Source organism: Thamnophis elegans, chromosome Z, assembly GCF_009769535.1.
Source record: "Thamnophis elegans isolate rThaEle1 chromosome Z, rThaEle1.pri, whole genome shotgun sequence".
In the NCBI taxonomy this organism is placed as follows: domain Eukaryota; kingdom Metazoa; phylum Chordata; class Lepidosauria; order Squamata; family Colubridae; genus Thamnophis; species Thamnophis elegans.
The window spans coordinates 126529400-126550896 of NC_045558.1; the positions used below are offsets into that span (position 1 = coordinate 126529400).

General features: G+C 44.8%; 1 protein-coding gene across 2 annotated transcripts in view; it reads left to right on the forward strand.

Annotated features, from left to right (window-relative positions):
* Positions 1 to 157: 157 nt before the first annotated feature.
* Positions 158 to 21497, forward strand: part of TEP1 (telomerase associated protein 1) — a 174783-nt gene continuing 153443 nt past the window's right edge. For both annotated transcript variants that reach the window (XM_032237579.1, XM_032237580.1), the window contains exons 1-6: positions 158 to 390; positions 8637 to 8723; positions 12642 to 12808; positions 14684 to 14812; positions 15731 to 16033; positions 21046 to 21198. In XM_032237579.1, the coding sequence (XP_032093470.1) occupies positions 12677 to 12808; positions 14684 to 14812; positions 15731 to 16033; positions 21046 to 21198 (717 nt within the window). In that variant the 5' untranslated portion in view covers positions 158 to 390; positions 8637 to 8723; positions 12642 to 12676. The remainder of the gene's footprint in view (positions 391 to 8636; positions 8724 to 12641; positions 12809 to 14683; positions 14813 to 15730; positions 16034 to 21045; positions 21199 to 21497) is intronic.

Here is a 21497-nt window from a genome sequence, read left to right on the forward strand (position 1 = left end):
CCCGCCTCGGATCCTTTGAAGCGTAACGGGTTAAAGTCTGCAGTCGTCGGGGCGAGGCAGTGAGAAGAGGAGGGGCGAGGCAGTGAGAGGAGGAGGGCCGAATCCCGTTCGTCAGAGAGGCAATAAGCGCCCTATGACCGGGGGAGGCGCCTCCGCAGTCCGCTGGCTTCCTTCTCCGCTTGCCCTTCTTTGAGGCAACCGCGGCCGCGTCGGAGCACCGGGGTAGCAGCTCGATCGCTCGCCCGGGAGGAAGAAGAAGAGGGCGCGCGTCTCCTCTCTCTCTCTCTCTCCGGCGTCCGAATCCGGAGCTGAGAAAGAGTGAGAAGGCGCAAGGACGAGCACACAAAGACTTGGTTGGAATCTTGGCTTAAAGACGGTCTCCGCTTCCTGGTTAGAAAAAGGCGTGGGAACATCAGCTGTCCTGGGCGGTGGGAGGGAGGAGGGGGAGGAGGAAGGGAAGGAGGGCTGTGGGGTACTTGGGGCTCTCCAAACCTGGTTGTTTTCTTGCAACCTTAACTACGTAACATCATCATTAGCAACAACCCTCCAGCGTTTCCCCGGTTGGTGGGCCTCGCTCATCACCCCACCCTCCTTATTACGCCTCGAGCGAGCCCGTGGGGATGGGAATCGCGCGTTCCCGAGGGCGATGAGTCATCCCCGCTCGTTGGCAGCCTCTAACGTCGGTTCGGCGTTTATCTCAGCCGGGGATCTTTGGTGTGGCTGAGTAGAAAGGGGCTAACTCGGCCTTTGTACTAGTTAAAGAAAAGACGACGCCCTGGGGAGAAAATTGCCCCAGTCTTAAGAGATTAACAGAGTTGGAAGGGATCTTGCAAGTCATCTAGTCCAACCCCCTGAAACTCTTTCAGAGTCGATTTAATTTCACTTTTCTCCCAAGATTTCGTGCAGATCAGGGGAAAAAAAAGTTTCGAGCCTCTTTTATTTTAGGTGATGTTTTTTAAATGTGTCAAAAGCTTTTTACAAGTAGTCCTCAACTTAACAATAATTTAACAACTTAGTTTTAGGATGTGAAGGGCTGCCACAAAAAAGAGGGGGTCAAATTATTCTCCAAGGCAACAGAAGGAAAGACAAAAACGTTGGATGGAAACTAATCAAAGAGAGAAGCAACCTTGAATTAAGGAGAAATTTCCTAACAGGGAGGACAATTAAGCAGTGGAACAGCCTGCCACCATAAGTTGTGGGTGCTTCATTGCCGGAGGTTTTAAGAAAAGACTGGACAGTCAGTTATCTGAAATTGTATAGGGTCTTCTGCTCAAGTAAGGAGTTGGACACTAGATGACCTGCAAGATCCCTTCCAACTCATTCATTCTATTCTAACAGTTCCTTTAGTCACTGTTCAAATTGCAATAGCAATAAACACTTAGATTTATATACCGCTTCATACAGCTTCACAGCCATCTCTAACAGTTTACAGCAGTGTTTCTCAACCTTGGCAACTTGAAGATGTCTGGACTTCAACTTCTGGGAGTTGAAGTCCAGACATCTTCACGTTGCCAAGGTTGAGAAACACTGGTTTACAGTATCACCCTATTGCCCAATGGTACTTACGACCATTGCAGTATCCCCACAATCACTTGACCAAAATTCAGATGCTTGGCAACTGACTCATATTTATGACGGTTGGCAACTGACTCATATTTATGACAGTAGCAGTATCCTTTCTGTGACCTTCTGGCCAGCAAGATCAACGGGGAAGCTAGATTTACTTAGCCACTGTGTTACTAATTTAATAATTTCAGTGATTCACTGAACAAAAATTGTAAAATGGGACAAAACTCGCTTAACATATATCTTGCTTAATAACAGAAATGTTGGGTTCAGTTGCGGGTCGAAAGTTGAGTTGTTCATTTAGAAACTACATTGGGGTTTCTGAAATTGCAACTTTTAGATGCGTGACTTCAACTCTCATCTTGGAAAAGCAGAGGCTTATTCACCCAAACCCAAAGTCTGGTTTATTGAACCAACAGTTAAATAGATCAGGGTTCACCAATCTTTCGGACCCCAGGGACCACTAAATTCATAATTTGAAATTCTGTGGACCACTAATATGTTCTGCCTAATGAGCAGCTGGGTGGGTGTGGCTAGGTGGTCCTGTGACTGGGTGGGCATGGCCGACAATGTCATTCACGTTGAGGGGCACCTCCTTGGCCTCTATCCGCCCCTCCCCTCCCAGCCACTCCTCACCTTCCTGCCTGGGCTCCTTAGGGCCCCAACAGGAAGCAGTTGCTGGAACTAAGCAGCCACCATGAGAAAGAGTTGGCAAAACAGCTGGCTCAGTTCAAATTGGATCTGACCAAGAAGGAGACTCAGCAGAAGCACCTCACTGAGAACTACGAGCGTAGGCTTTCCAAGACCTGCGGGAGTGCAAGGCAGGTGCTGGCCAATGTTCCCTCTAATTTTTTTTCAGTGTGAGCAGAAAAGTATAGTGTTTGAGCAGCATATTTTCATGCCTGAGCACCTGAATTTTTTTCACAGATGTCACCTAAGACAACAACGAAATCAGTATTATTTGAAACTCAGTTATGTTTATTCAAGGTACCCGCTTAATTAAAAGTGTTATATAATATCAGTATCACTTAACAACGGTCCTGCTTAGCAACCAAAATGTTGGCTCAGAAACTCTGGCATCGAAGCATGCAAGTCTTAAAGCTGTCAAGTTACAAGACCTTTTCACCCCAAACCCTTTAGAAAAAAAATCCCAAGGGTCTTCAAACCTGACAGCTTTAAGCCTTGTGGACTTCAACTCCCAGAATTCCTCCTCCAGTCATGTTGCAGCAACGTCATCTGCGTGGATCTGCTCTTCGGTTTTTTTCACAGGGGGCAGGGCTGTCGCTGAAGATGCCAACGAGCCCCCGCCGCCACTAGAATAGCTGCTGCCGCCTCCTCCTCCTCCTCCTCCAACAGCACCAACATATTTGCTGCCCAGCGCTGCAGCCGAGGTGAAGCCTCCAAAGCTCCCGCAGGCGCCCCCGCCCATGGCAGCGGCGGCGGTGCCTCCCCCTCCGCTCGGAGCACCTCAGCTGGGCTCTGGGTTACCCCTGCCGCCGCCTCCACCTCCGCGGTTTTTCAGAAGCCATGAGGCCTTTTTCCCTGCTCCCCCTCCGCCGCCGCCTTCCTACTAGCTCCCGTGGCCAAATGGCTCCTCAAAAGCACGGCGGAGGAGGAAGGGGGAGGGATAACATCGGGGTCAGCTCAGGTGCTCTGCGTGGAGCCTCCACACACAACCGGTGTGCTTCACATATGTTTCTGCTCACTAGCTCAAAAGGGCCCTCGCTGTTTCTCCAGGCAGCCCTCGCCCCTCCGTCCAGCCGAAGGTTGCTCCTGGCCAGGCAGGCTCCCCGCAGCTGCTCAGAGGCTCGCTCTCCTCCTCGTAGCACCGTGAAATCCTTGGGTGGCTCCCAGCTCCTCTGCAATACAGCCAGTCCTTGACAGCCTCCACGCAGAGCACCTGAGCTGGCCCCCGTGTTATCCCTCCCCCTTGCTCCTCCGCCATGTTTTTGAGGAGCCATTTGGCCGCGGGAGCTAGTAGGAAGGCGGCGGAGGGGGGGGAGCAGGGAAAAAGGCCTCATGGCTTCTGAAAAACCGCAGAGGTGGAGGCGGCGGCAGGGGTAACCCAGAGCCCAGCTCAGGTGCTCCGAGCGGAGGGGGAGGCACCGCTGCCGCCATGGGCGGGGGCGCCTGCGGGAGCTTTGGAGGCTTCACCTCGGCTGCAGCGTTGGCGGCAAATCCGGCAGTGCTGTTGGAGGAGGAGGAGGCAGCAGCAGCTATTCCCCTCAGCTTCGGGAGCCTGTGGCAGAAATCACTGTGCGCAGTTTGAAACGGCTGTGCGGTGTTTTCTTGCCATGTGCGCGGCGCGCAACCGCGCACCTTGGAACAGTGGTGCTGGCGCCTGGAGGCTCAGCGGGCTGAGATGGGCAGCCAGTTCCAGACCATGATACAGTCCCACTGGAACAAGGCCTTCCGGCTCTTCGCCACCGGCGGCACTTCCGTCCAGCCTTCACCCAAAGCCCCGCATCAGGGGACTGAAGCAGACCGTGAGTCAGAATTTCTGTCGCCCTCTGATCCTCACAAAAAGATCCCGAAGGGGGAGACTCTCTGCAGCACCACAAGCGTTCAATGCATGTGTCCGGCCCAGCAGCCGTAGTTTGAGGACCCCGATTTAATGCAATATAAAAATGCAAATAATTTTTCTGCAGACCACCAAAATTTTCTCGCGGACCAGCAATTGGTGACCGCTGTTATAGATAATTCATAGTAGATAATGCCCTACACCTGGGAGGGCGAATCTATGGCACGCGTGCCACAGGGGGCACGCGGAGCCATTTGTCAGGGCACGTGAGGTGGACTTCAGCCTTTTTTAAAGGCATTTTTCGCTCTCCCCAGGCTCCAGAAGCTTTATAGAAGCCTGGGGAGGGCGAAAAGAGCCTCTCCTCCCCTGGAGGTCCTCCAGAGGCTTCAGGAGCTTCCCTGAAGCCTCCAGAGTCCAGAAAACCGGCTCTATGGCCAAACTGGAAGTTCGGGACAGACTTCCGGTTTCCTTGTAGGGTCATTTTTGGCCCTGCGGAGGCTTCAGGGGCCTTCAGGAGGCTTCCCTGAGGCCTCCGGAGGGCTTAAACCGGCCCTACAAGCAAACCGGAAGTGACTTCCAGTTTGCTCATAGGGTCCTTTTTAGTGCTCCAGAGGCTTCAGGGAAGCCTCCTGAAGGTCCCTGAAGCCTCCAGAGGGGCAGGGAAGCTTTTTTCCGCCCTCCCCAGGCTCCTATAAAGCCTCTGGAGCCTGGGGAGGGCAAAAAAAAAAAAAAACCATGGAAAAAATGGGAGGGAGCGCCTCTCATGCGTGCATGTGCACTGGGGGGTATCGCATGTTGTATTATGGGTGCGGCACGGCCTTGCATCACCCCCCTGCGCTCCCCACTTATAGCACGCGAGCCCAAAAAGGTTCACCATCGCTGCCCTAACACACTGAATTGCATAGTCTACCCCTCCCAACAGGCCAATCCTGTGTTTCTTCTTCCATCTTTTCCCACCCCAAACTCCCACTCCCCAAAATTCCTCTGGCACAAACAAAAAGTGGTTACTTTGCTTATAGTTTTGTGTGGGGCATTAATCCACTCACTCTGTGAATCTACCAGGGGTGGGTTGCTAATGTCGTTCCAACCGGTTCGGTTGGAATGGGGCCGGCGGCGTCCTCATGCACGGGCGCAGTTTACGCATGCGTCTTAGCCCCTGCATGATGCTCCAGCTGCTCGCGGAGACTCGCGCAGGCGCTGTATGTGCCATCCAGCTGCTCGTGGAGAATCGCGCAGGCGCTATATGTGCCATGCACCTGCGTGGAAGCGCAGAAGCCTTCAAAGACCGGTAAGGAGCGCGGGCGGGCAGGCGGGTGGGCCCTTCGCCGTTCCCGGAAGTTACTTACTTCCAGGTTCGCCAACCACCACGAACCAGTTGAAACCCACCCCTGGAATCTACATAATGATGGTTTGCTCAATAAACCAGGATGTAAACATGACTGGGTTTGTGCAAATAAGCTACTGCCTTTTGAAGCTGAGATAATTGTCCCAGCCTTTCCCAATCCGGCTACCATCTTGGAACCATGTCAGTGGACGTTTATGGGTTATGGAATCCCTACATACTCAGTGTTTGGGGCCCTAGGAAGCTGTCATGTTGTCTCTTTCCTTAGAAATGGAGGCTACTACAGGTAGTCTAGACTTATGACCACAATTGAGCAAAACATTTTTGTTTCCAAGTGAAACATTTGCTAAGCGAATTTTGCTCCATTTTACAACTTTTCTTGCCACAGTTGTTAAGTGAATCATTGCAGTTGTTAAATTAGTAATACGGTTGCTAAATGAATCTGGTTTTCTCATTGACTTTGCTTGTTAGAAGACAGCAAAAGGTGATCACGTGACCCCAGGAGATTGCAACGGTTATCATTGTGAGTAACTTCCCAAGCATCTGAATTTTGATCATGTAGCCATGGAGATGCTACCACGGTCAAAACTCTAAAAAACGTTCATAATTCATTTTTTTAGGGTTACTAACTCCAAATGATAACTAAATGAACTGTTGTAAGTTAAGGACTACCATGTTTCCCCCAAAATAAGACAGGGCTTTATTTTCTTTTTACCTCCAAAATGGCCTTATTTTCGGGGAGGTCTTATTTTTTTTGAGGTACAGGAAGCGGTGAGTGTGGTCACCTCATGGCTGCTGCTGCTGTGTTGCAATATTTTCAGGGAGGGTTTATTTTGGGGGCAGGGCTTATTTTAGCACATGCGCTCAAAAGCTCAATTAGGCTTATTATCCGGGGAGGTCTTATTTTCAGGGAAACAGGGTACCTATAAAGAAATTATAGAAATTAAAGGGACCCAGTGGCTCAGTTGGCTAAGACTCTGAGCTTGTCAATCAGAAAAGTCGGTAGTTTGGCGGTTTGAATCCCTAGCGCCATGTAATGGAGTGAGCTCCCATTATTTGTCCCAGCTTCTGCCAATCGAACAGTTCAAAAGCACGTAAAATGCAAGTAGAAAAATAGGAACCACCTTTGGTGGAAAGGTAACAGTGTTCTGTGCGCCTTCGGTGTTTAGACATGCTGGCCACATGACCACGGAGACGTCTTCGGGCAATGCTGGCTCTTCAGCTTTGAAACAGAGATGAGCAAAGCCCCCTAGAGTTAGGAATGACTAGCATCCATGTGCAAGGGGGAACCTTTACCTTAAAAAAAACCATAGGCATATCAGTAAATATTGACTTATTTATTTATTTATTTATTTATTTATTTATTTATTTATTTATTTATTTATTTATTTGTCTTGTATGCTGCCCACTCCCGAAGGACTCCGGGCGCTCACAATAGACAGGGGAAGGGGAAATAACTAGACAAAGACAACACTTAAAAAAAAAACCCACAACATTCACAGTTTCCGTGGGGCTGGATGTTTCACAAGCCCCCTGGCCTGCTGGAGCAGCCAGGATTTGGTGGCTTTGCGGAAGGCCGGGAGGGTAGTAAGGGTCTGGATCTCCATGGGGAGGTCATTCCAGAGGGCTGGAGCTGCAACAGAGAAGGCTCTGCCCCGGGGAGTAGCCAGCCGACATTGGCTGGCGGATGGAATCGGAGGAGACCTAACCTGTGAGATCTAATCGATCTATGGGAGGTAATCGGCAGGAGGCAGTCTCTCAGGTACCCAGGTCCGATGCCATATAGGGCTTTATAGGTAGCGACCAGCACCTTGAAGCGGATCCGGAGACTAATGGGTAGCCAGTGCAGCTCAGGGGGATAGGTGTACCTGGGTGCACCCACAATCGCTCGTGCGGCTGCGTTCTGGACTAACTGAAGTCTTCGAACACTCTTCAAGGGCAGCCCCATGTAGAGTGTGTTACAATAATCCAGTCTTGAGGACACAAGGGCGTGAGTGACTGTCTGAAGGGCCTCCCGATCCAGGTAGGGTCGCAATTGGTGCACCAGGCGAACCTGGGCAAAGGTCCCCCTGGTCACAGCCGACAGATGGTGTTCTAAAGTCAGCTGGGGATCCAGGAGGACTCCCAAATTGCGAACCCTCTCTATTGGCTTTAATGTTTTCTTACACTCCTATTAGTCTTCCTCCTTCCCTTGTATGGGCTTCCCAAGTTCAAATTTGGCCCCAGGGTAAATGTATTGGCAAGCCAGTCTTTGCACAGTGAGTTGGCAACAAGAGTTATCATGCTGTTGCACATAGGGAAGACAAGCCATGTTGGTTTGGACGGACACGTCACCCCATTGACATGTGTGAAATGAAGGAAGTTCTTTTTTTCTCACACCCTGGATTAGTGGCAATGACACTGAATTAACCAAGGATCCAGTGTGAGGGAAAATTGAGGCTAAGGGATTGAGCAAGGTGGTGTCATCTGAAAGATGTTTGGGGCCTTGAATTCAGGGCGGGGAGCTCTCTAAACCAGTGGATGGGTTACGTTCCAGGATTTGATCCGAACAAGGTCATGCAGGTTTACAATTTTTGTTTCCTTTTTATTAAGTGTTGGAAGCAGGAGAAAGAAATTTGAAGCATCAGCCACTTCCATGGTTTCTCAGCCTTAGCTACTTTAGGAGGGATGGACTTCAACTCCCAGAATTCTCCAGTAAGTATTGGCTGACTGGAGAATTCTGGTAACTGAAGTCCACTCAGTCAGAATGGCTGACTAGAGAATTCTGGGAATTGAAGTCCACTCAGTCAGCATGTTTGACTGGGGAATTCTGGGAATTAAAGCCCATTCCTCTTAAAATGTCTGAGGTTGAGAAACCCTGGCCAAGTCTTCTCCAAACAGCCAAGCTATATATTCAGTGCAGCTAATGCATTTGAATTATTTGTGTGGGTGGATCTGCCCCCATCTCTAACTAGGCAAAACATAATAACAAACTAGTTGGCCCTTTGGAGGTCTTTGGTGCTCTCTGAGCTTGATGGTTTTATTGTAGATGCTTCATTACCAAACTAGATTACATCATCAGTGCTAGAAGGAAGTCTTCTGATTTGCCCATCATACCCTGATTCTAATATATGTGTTTATGGGTATGTGTGTGCGGGTCTCTCTAGCATATAACAAAATGTGCCACCAATAACAAAGTCAATTCCTATTTTCTCATCTGGTGTATAGAGAGAGAGAGCTTCTGAAATGAATTGATAGGTTACCAGTCTGCAGAAGTGACAGAAGAGCTGGGATTGTCTGGTGATACTTAGACAGGTAAATCTTTAATCTTCTTTTCATCTCTTTATCTTCTAGCCCACAGCCTTCTCAAAAGGGCTTTTCCATTTCAGCATTCCTTCTCCTTAGTTTAAATATTTTTTATTGCTTTTGTATTGCAAATTCTATTTCTATATTGAACAGTGTGCTTTCTAGGTATCCAAAGTGTTCAGATATAAACATCATAATCATTATAATCATATCAGCATACAAGCATATATTGCAGTATATAATATTGATCGTTATTAAAAATCTTCCATATTGACATCAGTTGCATCAGTTGTATAACCACCAAAGTATTTACTAATCAGTTTTTTATTTCCCATGTAGTCCACATCCACTCATCTAACCTCTGTATCTATCAACTAGCCAGTTGTAAAAAAAATTCCCATGTCATAAAATATTCCAACTCTAATTTTTCTTTGATTTTTAGGGTTAACCTATCCATTTCTGCTCACTCCAGTATTTTTTTGATTATATTGTCATCTGTAAGGGTTTCTTCATTTTATTGTGCGTATAAATCCTGGCTGCTGTTAAAATATGTAGAATTTAATATGTATTACCTTTATTATAGTTTACTGGTAACATATCCAAAAGGAATATCTCAGGCTTCAAATCTATGCATTGTTTTGATGTAGTTTCCAGGCATATGCCTTAATGGTGCCTTTGAGCATATCAGTGCCATAGCAACATCTTTATTTTCCAAAATACCTGAAGATATGACAAGAAGCAACGGGTGGAAATTAATCAAGGAGAAAACCAACCTAGAACTAAGAATAAATTTCTTTCTTGACATTTAGAACAATTAATCAGTGGAACCACTTGCCTCCAGAGGGCTATGGGTGCTCCAACACTGGAGGTTTCTGAGAAGAGATTGGACAACACATTTGTCTAAAATGTTATATAGGGTTTTCTGTCTGAGCAGGGGATTGGGCTAAAAGAACTCCAAGGTCCCTTCCAACTCTGTTATTCTGTCTTTTCTTGGTCTTCCATGTTGCCTCATAACCCCAATCCAAAGATTAAAAATGCAAAATAAAGGCCAAAATATTTAATTTCACCTGTTCTGATGCCAACTGTTTTGCTACAGTTGGTGCTATAAAGTGTCCTTCCCCCTTTTTGCCTCTGGCTAAGAGTAGGAACTCTATGTCTCTACATGCTAGAACAATGTTTCTTAACTTGGGTAACTTTTAAGGTGTGGGTGGGGAATTCTGGGAATTGAAGTCCCAGAACGCATTGTAAAATGGCTGAGGTGTCATAAGGAATCATTCAAGCTTAGTCTTAGTCTTAGTCTTAGTAGTTTATTTATATGCCGCCCTTTTCCCTGGGGGGACTCAGGGCGGCTTACAACTCGAAAAAGGGGGGGGGAACAAACAATTAACACATAGGACAGTACATCATTAAAAGCACAACATTCATACTATTCGGGTGGGTTACGGTCTTTAACCCCAGGCCTGACGGGATAGCCAGATTTTAAGGGCTGTGCGGAAGGTCTGGAGGGTGGTGAGGGTACGAATCTCCACGGGGAGATCGTTCCATAGGGTCGGAGCTGCCACCGAGAAGGCTCTCCTCCGCGTGGTTGCCAGTCGACACTGACCGGCAGATGGAACTCGGAGGAGGCCTAATCTATGGGATCTAATTGGTCGAGTGGAGGTGATTGGCAGTAGGCGGTCTCTCAAGTACCCAGATCCACTACCATGAAGGGCTTTGTAGGTGGACAAGTAGCACCTTGAAGCATACCCGGAGATCGACAGGTAGCCAGTGCAGCTCGCGGAGGATAGGTGTTATGTGGGTGAAACGAGGTGCACCCACAATCGCTCGCGCGGCTGCATTCTGGACTAGCTGAAGTCGCCGAATACTCTTCAAGGGCAGCCCCATGTAGAGCACATTGCAGTACTCCAGCCTAGAGGTCACAAGGGCACGAGTGACTGTTGTGAGATCCTCCCGGTTCAGGTAGGGGCGCAACTGGTGCACCAGGTGAACCTGGGCAAAGGCCCCCCTGGTCACAGCTGACAAATGGTGTTCAAAAGTCAGCTGTGGGTCCAGGAGGCCTCCCAAGTTGCGGACCCTGTCTGAGGGGCGTAGTATTTGACCCCCCAGCCTGAGAGATGGAATACTTGCCGAATTAGTGGGAGGGAAACACATCAGCCACTCGGTCTTATCTGGGTTGAGCACAAGCTTGTTAGCCCTCATCCAGTCCCTAACAGCTTCAAGGCCCTGGTTCATCACGTCCACCGCTTCATTGAGTTGGCACGGGGCGGACAGATACAACTGAGTATCGTCCACATACTGGTGGTATTTTATCCCGTGCCGCTGAATGATCTCGCCCAGCTCTGCGGTGTTGGCTTAAAAATAAACTGAAATAATTTCTTCTTCCTTTTGCAACAGGATCACATTTAGTCTTGCTCATTCTTGGTAAAGATGCGAGAGTTTTAAATTTAAAGGTGCATTTTGAAATACTACACTGTCAAATGATCTTTAAAATTTTGTTGTTTAAACAACAATGGGCCCTATCCCACAAAATGAAATTTAATGTTGGAGAAAAGCAAGATTTTACACCTGGGCCTGAAAAACCAAAGGTACAACTACAGATTAGGTGAAACCTGGCTCAAAAACAGCAACTGTGTGAGGAATCTTGACTAGGAGTCCTAGTGTACTATCACTTAAATGTGAGCCAGCAGTGTGCAGCAGCAGCCAAAAAGGCTAGTACAATCCTTGGTTGTATAAACAGAGGCATAGAATCAAAATCACATAAAGTATTAATACCACTTTATGAAGCCTTAGTAAGACCACACCTGAAATACTGCATCCAGTTTTGGTCACTACATTACAAAAAAGATGTTGAAACTTTGGAAAAAGTATCAAGAAGAGCAACTAAGATGATTAAAGGCCTGGAGACTAAAACATATAAAGAACGGTTGCAGGATTCAGGTTTGGCTAGTCTCGAGAAAAGAAGGATAAGGGGGTTTATGATAGCAGTATTCCAGTATTTGAGGGGCTGCCATAAAGAAGAGGGGATTGACTTATTTTACAAAGCACTTCAGGGAAGGACAAGAAACAGTGGATGGAAACTAATCAAGGAGAGAAACAACCTGGAATTATTTATTAGGAAGAATCTTCCTAACAGGGAGGACAATTAACCAGTTGAACAACTTGCCTTCAGATATTAGCAGTTAGACTTATATACCGCTTCATAGGGCTTTCAGCCCTCTCTAAGCGGTTTACAGAGTCAGCATATTGCCCCCCAACAACAATCCAGGTCCTCATTTTACCCACCTCGGAAGGATGGAAGGCTGAGTCATCCTTGAGCCAGTGAGATTTGGACAGCCGAACTGCAGAACTGCAGTCAGCTGAAGTAGCCTGCAGTGCTGCATTTAACCACTGCGCCACCTCGGCTCTTTGTGGGTGCTTCATCACTGGAGGCTTTTAAGAAGAGACTGGTATAGGATCTCCTGCTTGAGCAGAAGACCTCCAAGGTCCTTTCCAGCTAGATTCTGATTCTCTCACTTTTCTTTCTACTTGGAATCTATTTCTGGACTTTGTGTTCAAGGTGGGGGAAAAATGAAAATTAGATGTTGGGTTTCACCAATTAGGCAGGTCATAGAAATGCCTACTTTATACTATTATGTAAAAGTAAAAAGTTGAGGTTTGATGCTATTATCTTATTCTACTACACCAAAGGGGGGTGGTGTCTTTCTTTCCCCCCTTTTCCGTACAGTTTTTCCTTTCCTTTTCCTTCCCTTGTCTTTCCTACTATTTCATTTTGCAATTTTGCATTTTCACATTATAAATTAATAATTTAAAAAGACAAGTTTTATATGTAAGCTTGCTTGCTAAATTTGCACCCCCATTTTGAAAACAAGCCATTCAGAAATGGATTTTTGCTTCGGGATGTATTTGCCTTTATTTTTCCTTCTGCAGAGATTGAAACCCTGTTGACTTCTTCCTCAAAGACTATGGATCCCACTGCCCTTCATTGTGTGGAGAAGCCTTCTGTCCATGCAAATACTCCTGTTCCTGATATTCTCCAAAAACTGGAGGAATCTCGGCTTAGACTTTTGAATCCTGTCCGTCCTTCAGGATTATGGGTAGGTGCCCTGAAATCTCCTATCACCCAGGGCCAGTCAGTGATTCACCCCAGGACAGTTGATTTATCTCAGCTTTCTTGATCTCAAATGCTCCAGGTTAGCCACTCAGCATGATAAGTTTCAGCTAAGACCCTGTACTTATGAAAATATTCCTAATTAATGTTGTCTTAATCTGGATTCCTGGCTAGTCGATTTAAATGTTGTGGCTTTTCCCCAACCACGCACAATTATGAGAAACAAAAATGGTCAGGGTCTGAAGCTGGTACCCTGGCAACCAGAAGGTTCTGTCTGCCCTCTGTTTTTGAAAAAAAAAAGAGTTAAATCTAAATAGGATAGGATACCACAAGGAGATCTCAGAAGACGTAAACTACACCAGGAAGGTGAAAATGCCAGCAGGAGACTTGGTTCTGTTACGTGGACAAGATAATTACAGGAATACTGACAGCAGCAAGGATAATATTTGCAAAATATTGGAAAAACGAGACCACCACATATAATTCGGAAAATGTTTGATTGTGCCAAAATGGACTTAAAAAAAATAAAAGATAAAGAGGACACAGAATATTACTTGACATGGAATAAATTTTATGAGTGGTTAGAGACAATAGGTAGGAATTAGACGAAGAAAGATCATTTGTATGTATGGATTAAATATAAAGATGATTCATAATTATAAATACGCCAATACAGTCAACAAGTATAGTTGTATAAGTATAGGAGCATAAATAAGCCAATACAAAGAGAAATTTAGCTAAAATGTTGTTATGATATTATTATTATTATTATTATTATTATTATTATTATTATTGTACACCTTGTTTCCCTGAAAATAAGACCACCTCAGATAATAAGCCCAATTAGACTTTTGAGCGCATGTGCTAAAATAAGCCCTTCTCCAAAATAAGCCCTCCTCAAAAATATTGCAACACAGTAGCAGTGATGAGGTGATCACGCTCGCTGCCTCCTGTACCTCAAAAATAATAAGATCTCCCTCAAAATAAGGCCAAGTGCTTATTTTGAAGGTCAAAAAAAAAACGAGACCCTGTCTTGTTTTCGGGGAAATACTGTCTGTGTGTGTGTGTGTGTTTGTGTGTGAGTATGTGTATAATTTTTCTTTACCGTGCTTCTGTACATAATATATCCTGACAATGCAGTCTATTCAAAATATTTATGAATAAAATAATAAGACTTTTAAGAAAATTACAGAAAATTACAGGGAGACATCTAAGTCAAATTCAATGTGACATTTTTCAGACCCAGCCTTTCTGCCAAATTATCTACGGTAATTTTCAGAGTATTGGGAAGAAGAAAGGAACGCTTGAATTCAGTTACTGCTGTTCTGCTTATTTAGATGTGTCTGCTTGGGTACTCGAATGTGCAGAGATGGGCAAAATGACCATGGAGTTAAAAGAAAGAGAAGAATCGGATTTCTATAAAATATGGAATAGAATTTATAAGTGGCTAGAAAACAGAAGCCAAAACAGGAAATAGAAGTCTTTGTTTTTGGTTTTTTTTAAACTAGTACTGAATGAAAATTAACCAAAATTAATTACTATCAAATTTAAAGTATTGACCACAATGTAAATACAATGGTGATACGAACAATTAATATTATTATAATTGTTAGTACAACTGTTATTACATTGTCACAGAGGTTACAATGGATAGGAAGGCAATGGAGAATGGAGAACTACAAAGGCTAAACATGTATGCCAGTACAGAAGGCTGTATAACTATCTTTTATATTGTTATGTGTGTCTGTTTTTTTTCTTTTCTTTTTTTTTGTGTATCCCCCCCCCCCTGTTTTTAAAGGTAAAAATGTTTACTAAAAACTATTTTTTAAAAAAAGAGATGTGTCTGCTTGTGTTCCAACAGGAGGATGTGGGTTTGGCACATGTGGAGAGCTTGTGGAAAGGCCCAGAGGGATCTACGAAGAGCGAAAATGTCCCAGGGACTAGAGAGACATTGGGAAGAAACCAGAACCAGGAACAAAACAAGTTAATGGTAAGTTTAGTTTAATAAGTTTAATAACATTTATATGCCGCCCAATCCCGTAGGACTCCGGGCGGCTTACAGTACAGAAATAAGTCAAAAATAAAATACAGAGAAAGAAAAGATAGATTTAAAAACAGCACATCATACACTCCATTCTAAATGGGGCTGGACCGTATTTTGGGGTCAACAGCCCCAGGCCTGCCGGAACAGCCAGGTTTTAGTGGCTTTCTGGAAGGCCGAGAGAGTGGGAAGGGTCCGGATCTCTGCAGGTAGATCATTCCACAGGGCCGGGGCAGTTACTGAGAAAGACCTCCCCCGAGTAGTTGCCAACCAGCATTGCCCAGTTGACGGTACCCAAAGGAGGTCCAGCCTGTGAGATCTTATGGGTCGTTGGGAGGTATGTGGCAGGAGGCGGTCCTGCAGATATCCAGATCCCAAGCCATGTAGGGAGGCCCGGCTGAGTGAAGACAATTCAGTGGTGCATGTAGTGGATTGAAGAATACAGGTAGTCCTCAACTGACGGCCAGAGGTGAGTTCAAAATTTCTGTCGTTAAGTGAATTTTACCCCGCTGGATAAGCTTTCCTGCCACAGTTAGATGAATCACTGCAGTTGTTAAGTTAGCCACATGGCTGTTAAGTGAATCTAGATTTCCTGTTGATGTTGTTGGTCAGAAAACCGTGAAAGAGTGACCACGGGACATGGCATCTGTCATAAATATGAGTCGGTTGCCAGGCACCTGAATTTTGATTGCATGATCAATAGTTGTAAGTGTGAAAAATGGTCATAAGACAATTTTTTTCAGCACCGTTGCCACTTCAAACAGTAACTAAATGCAATGTTGTAAGACGAGGACTACATGTACTTGGGAGTTGGAGGGGAGGTGTCTGTTTGACACCATGGTCTTAAATGTCACTTTTTTTCCCCAGCTATCTCAGTTTCTGCAAACCGGGCCTAAGAAATTGATTTCCTACTGTACCTTCTCTCAGCCAAATTTGCTGCGGTTGGAAAATCCCTTCCCAACACAGCCAACAACTTCCAGCCTTGCTTTGCCAGGGCTGGAAGAATCCAGAGCTCGCATGTTGCTTCCGGTTGTTCCAGCAAACCTCCCTCTGGATTCTGTGCAGCTTTTGAAAGGGTCCTCACTCCCTCCTTGGCCAAAACTCTGTGCCGCTGAATTGCCACGAGAGGAGGAGACCTCTCGATCTTACCAGGAACTGGAGGGGCACCAGGTAAGCGTAAAACTCAGGTAAGGGTAAAACTGAAATTCAGAAAGAAATATAGATAATCTTTGACCTATGACCCAGTAGTGGGATTCAAAATTTTTTTTACTACCGGTTTGGTAGGCGTGGTGTGGCTTGGTGGGCATGGCAGGTGAACAATACTGCAAAATCCCCATCTCCTCCCCACTCCTGGGGGCAGGATCCTGCAAAATCCCCGTTTCCTCCCTACTCCGGGGGCAAGGTTACTGCAAAATCCTCATTCCCTCCCATCGGCTGGGACTTGGGAGGCAGCGAATAGATGGGGCGGGGCCAGTCAGAGGTGGTATTTGCCAGTTCTCTGAACTACTCAAAATGTCCGCTACCGGTTCCCCAGAACCTGTTAGAACCAGCTGAAAACAATCTCTGCTATGACCACTACTAAGCTCAATATTTATATTGCTAAGTTAGAGACAGTTGTTAAATGAGCTTGGCCCCATTTTCCAACCTTGCTTGACACAGTTGTTAATTAAATTGCTGCCTTTGTGAAAATAGTGGCACGATTGTTAAATGAATCTGGATTCTGACTTTGCTAGTCAGAAGGTTGCAAAAAAATGATCACATGACCCTGGGACACTGCAACCATCATAAATACATGCCAGTTGCCAAGTGTCTGATTTGATCATATGATCAGCGGTCATAAGTGTGAAAAACTGAACGTCTCTTTTTAGCCATTGTATCTCCAAATGGTCACTAAAAGAATGATTGTAAGTCAAGGACCACCCGTGAAAACTTCAGCCCTCATCCATAAAAAATAAGTACTATATCAAGTGTGTCCTTCATGTTGAGCATGATTCCTGATGACTTCATTGATACATTCAATATTTATTTCTAAACATCAATGCAATTTTTTTTTGCTGTACAAGTGAAACTCAAAAAATTAGAATGTTGTGCAAAGGTTCATTTATTTCAGTAATGCAACTTAAAAGGTGAAAGTAATATATGAGATAGACTCATTACATGCAAAGCAAGATAGTTCAAGCCGTGATTTGTCATAATTGTGATGATTATGGCGTACAGCTCATGAAAACCCCAAATCCACAATCTCAGAAAATTAGAATATTACATGCCATCAATAAAACAAGAATTGTACATAGAACAATATCGGACCTCTGAAAAGTATAAGCATGCATATGTACTCAGTACTTGGTTTGGGCCCCTTTTGCAGCAATTACTGCGTCAATGCAGCATGGCATGGAAGCTATCAGCCTGTGGCGCTGCTGAGGTATTATGAAAGACTAGGATGCTTCAATAGCAGCCTTCAGCTCTTCTACATTGTTCGGTCTCATGTCTCTCATCTTTCTCTTGGCAATGCCCCATAGATTCTCTATGGGGTTCAAGTCAGGCGAGTTTGCTGGCCAATCAAGCACAGTAATCCAACAGTCATTGAACCAGGTTTTGGTGCTTTTGGCAGTATGGGCAGCTAATATTCTAATTTTTCGAGTTTCACCTGTATGGATTCCAAACCTTTTTCCAGATTTTTTCAAAACTTTCCTTAACTTACTTCATAGTAGGGCAGTGTTTATGGTCCACTTTAAGATGTGTGGATTTCAATTCTTCAGTGCTGGCTGTGGAATTCTGGAAGTTGAAGTTCACATATCTTGCTTGGTGGTCAAGGTTGAGGAACACTGAAATACTTCTCCAAATTATTCTACTAGAACTTCCTCGTAGTCTCCCAAACAAGTACCAAACTTGATTGACCTTGCTTATTTTCTACATATAGGAAAACCATCAACTTTGAAGGCTAAGAATTTTCCTGCTCCAGATCAGTGTCATTGGGCTTCTTAATGGAGGACCAAATGGGGTTGCAACTATTGTAGTATCCACACATTCACTTGGAGGGCACAAAGTTTAGGAAGGATGCTGTGTGGAGATTAGTTAGAGAGGATGGCTCTAGGCAGCGATCTGATTCGGAAATGCAAAGTGTGATTTACTGCATGCAGAGCATCTGCCAGGAACAGCTTTAAACAAAGTGTTTCCTGGAAATTGCATTATGTAATCCTGGAAATTGACACCCTTAATTTAGGCCAGGGTGTACCTGATGGGTACACCCTGGCCTAAATAGGCAAGCATGCCTATTTTCCTTTGGCTTCAGATCTCTGCAACAGATCTCTATACTTGGGAGCTTAGATTAGCTTTGAGCCCAGAAGGTGCAGAGAGTGGTGAGGACATCAGAAAAGATTATTAGACATTTGTTTCCTTCTATCCGGCACGTGGCATGTAAGTGATGCTTGACCAGGATCTGCAGTATTGTCAGGGATGCTACATGTCCTCTCTATCACTAGTTTTCTTTGTTACCTTTCGAGAGGAGATTTCGTGGTATCCAAAAGCAGAACAACTAGATTCTGTACAGAGCTGAGATTCACTTACCTTTCCTACTGGTTCGCAAATGTGAGCATGTATGCATGATCGCTTCGCTCGCATGCGCCTCATCTGCACATACACACCACCTTCTGCACATTTGCAGTACTTGCGCATTTTGTCGGGGCGGGTGGGCAGAGCCTCCCATAGCCGCCGCTACCAGTTCTCCCGAACCAGAGAGAACCAGCTGAATACCATCTCTCATTGTGTTATAGTTTTATACTATATAGTATCAAATTCTCAACTCTCAAACTATTTCATATTGTACTTTAATGTCTGTGAGTTGGGAACTGGAGCAAAATATTTTCAATGAAAATAAATAATGAAAAGGTACTTACTATCTGCTGCATTATGTAATTCAGTCACTAGTTCTGCAGTAATTAAAGAGGATACTAGTGATCCTTATTCATTCTCGTTTTATTTCCCCTCTCATAGAAATCTCACCCTCCACCTCCCGCTATTTATTCAAAATGGTCTGTGCTTAGGAATAGTACTTACACTTCTATACCGCTTTACAGTGCTTTACAGCCCTCTCCAAGTGGTTTACACGGTCAGCATATCGCCCCCAATAACAATCCTCATTTTACCTGAGGATTGTTGAGTCAACATTGAGCCTGTCAGAATCGAACTGCCGAACTACTGGCAGCAGTCAGTCAGCAGAACTAGCCTGCAGTACTGCATTCTAACCACTGCGCCACCCCCTCTTGTACACTGTGTGTGTGTGTGTGTGTGTGTGTGTGTGTGTGTGTGTGTATGTATGTATGTATGTATGTATGTATGTTGTATTTGTGCTGAAAATAAATAAAGGGAGACTAGTATAGATCTATTTCAAGCTATTTAGCTCTCATCAGCTAGCCATACCCTTACTGGGATTCGAACCTGGGCTGCATTACATATTAGGCAGATGTGTTAACCACTAAGCCACAAGGTTCTCCTCAGCTTTATCAGCTGAGCCAGGGAAATAGGTATGTAATTAGTGTCACAATCCCTGGTATGCCCAAATATGGGAGGAAGCCTACTGTTTCCATTCTCTATCGGCTCGTCACAAGAGACCATATATGTATATATCACAGATCATTTTGAATACATAATAGAAAAGTTTGGAGAGGTACCAAGTTTGATACTGTGTGTGTGTGTGTGTGTGTGTGTGTGTGTGTTGAAATGAAAACAGGCTGGTCATGTAGCAAGAAGAACTGATGGCAAATAGACCAAGGCAGTTGTAGAATGGATCCCACTTGATCAAAAGCATCTACAAAAGAAACCTAAAACAAGAAGGATCGACAATATAAGCAATTATTGCTGGCCCAGTTGGCAAAAGAAAGCTCAGGACCATATTGGTTGGAAACATCTTGCAATGGCTAGACAAACGGCTAAAATCATGATTTTCTTTTGAGAATGGGCATCAGAATTTCATTTTTTAATGTGTGCCATTGCGCTCACAGAAAAATGTGACCATAAAACCTATCTGATAATTACATTTTTTCTTTGATGCTTTCCCATGATGACTTCTTTTGTGCTTCAACATCCTTTCCATGCATTTTATGGCAACTTAGTGACAAATACCATATTTTTTGGAGTATAAGACGCACTGGAGTATAAGACGCACCAAGATTTTGAAGAGGCAATTTAAAAAAAAAAAAGTCTGCACTCTGCAAAGCTCCCAAAAATGGTTCATTTTTTTGCGAAAATGGGCTTGTTTTTTGTCAAAAAAAAGAGCATGCATAGTCTTTAGGAGGCTTATAGAGTGCTCCTGGGGGCTGGGGGAGCAAAAAAGAGCAAAAAATGGCCCATTTTTCGGTCATTTCTGCTCTCCCCAGCCCCTAAGAGCACTGTGGAAGCCTCCTAAAGGCTATGCTTGGCCATTTTTGCAAAGGGGGCGGGGTTTTGGGAGGACAAAAATGCTGTATTCAGTTTATAAGATGCACCCAGGTTTTCACCCTCTTTTTTGAGAGAAAAAGGTGCATCTTATTCTCTGAAAAATACAGTAATTCCTCTACAGGTAATCCTTGATTTAACAACAGTTCACTTAGCAACCGTTCAAAGTCACAACAGCATTGAAAAAATGAGTTATGACCATTTTTCACTCTTATGACTGTTGGTTGCAGCTTTCCCATGGTCACATGATTTATATTTGGATACTCAACAGCAAGTTCATATTTATGATGGTGGCAGTGTTCCTGGGGTGTGTGTGTGTGTGTGTCACGTGATCTGCTTTTGCAATCTTTTGACAAGCAAAGTTAATGGGGAAGCCAGATTCACTTAACAACCAAGTTAACTAATTTAACAACTGCAGTGATTCACTTAACAAACGTGGCAAGGAAAGTCTTAGAATGAGGGCAAAACCTCACTTAACCAATTTCTCACTTAGCAATGTATATATTCTGGACTCAACTGTGGTTGTACGTTGAGGGCTACCTGGGTTAACGTAGTTTGGACGAGCATCCCCAACACGCAATACAGGCTGTTGGAACAGAATTGGAAAAACAAGTAGAGGAAACGGCACCCTAAACTTCAGAATTGCAGCCTTGCCTTCTTTCAGATTTAGTGGGTGGCCATTGCTTGTTGGCTGATTTGACTTAGTGGCTTAATGGTGACTTGTATTTTTCTTCTCTTGCAAACGGTAGAAAAAAGAGGACGAGGTGGACTCGTTCAACGACATCCCGGAATATGTCCTTGCAATGCCCGAGGATGAGTCGGAACAGTTAGAGGAGGAGGATGACACCCTGTGGTCTGAGATACAGGAGGAGGATGAAGAGGTAGCTCTGAAAGACCAAAAGGTAAGAAACAAGCCACAGTAGTGGCAGTCCCTATGGATGGAGTGCGGCCTGATCTTTCCCACCTTTGTGGATATTTACAAACAAATAAAAGCTTTGCAAGCACGAATAATACAGATAGTGAGGAGTCCTTGATGCTCTCTCAGCTTGCTTGCATTCTTGCAGATGGTTCATTACTGAAACTAACGTATTTTTCGGAGTATAAGTCACACCTTTTTCCCTCAGAAAAGAGGCTGAAGATCTGGGTGCATCTTATACACTGAATACAGCATTTTTTGCCTCCCGAAACCCCGCCCCCTTCA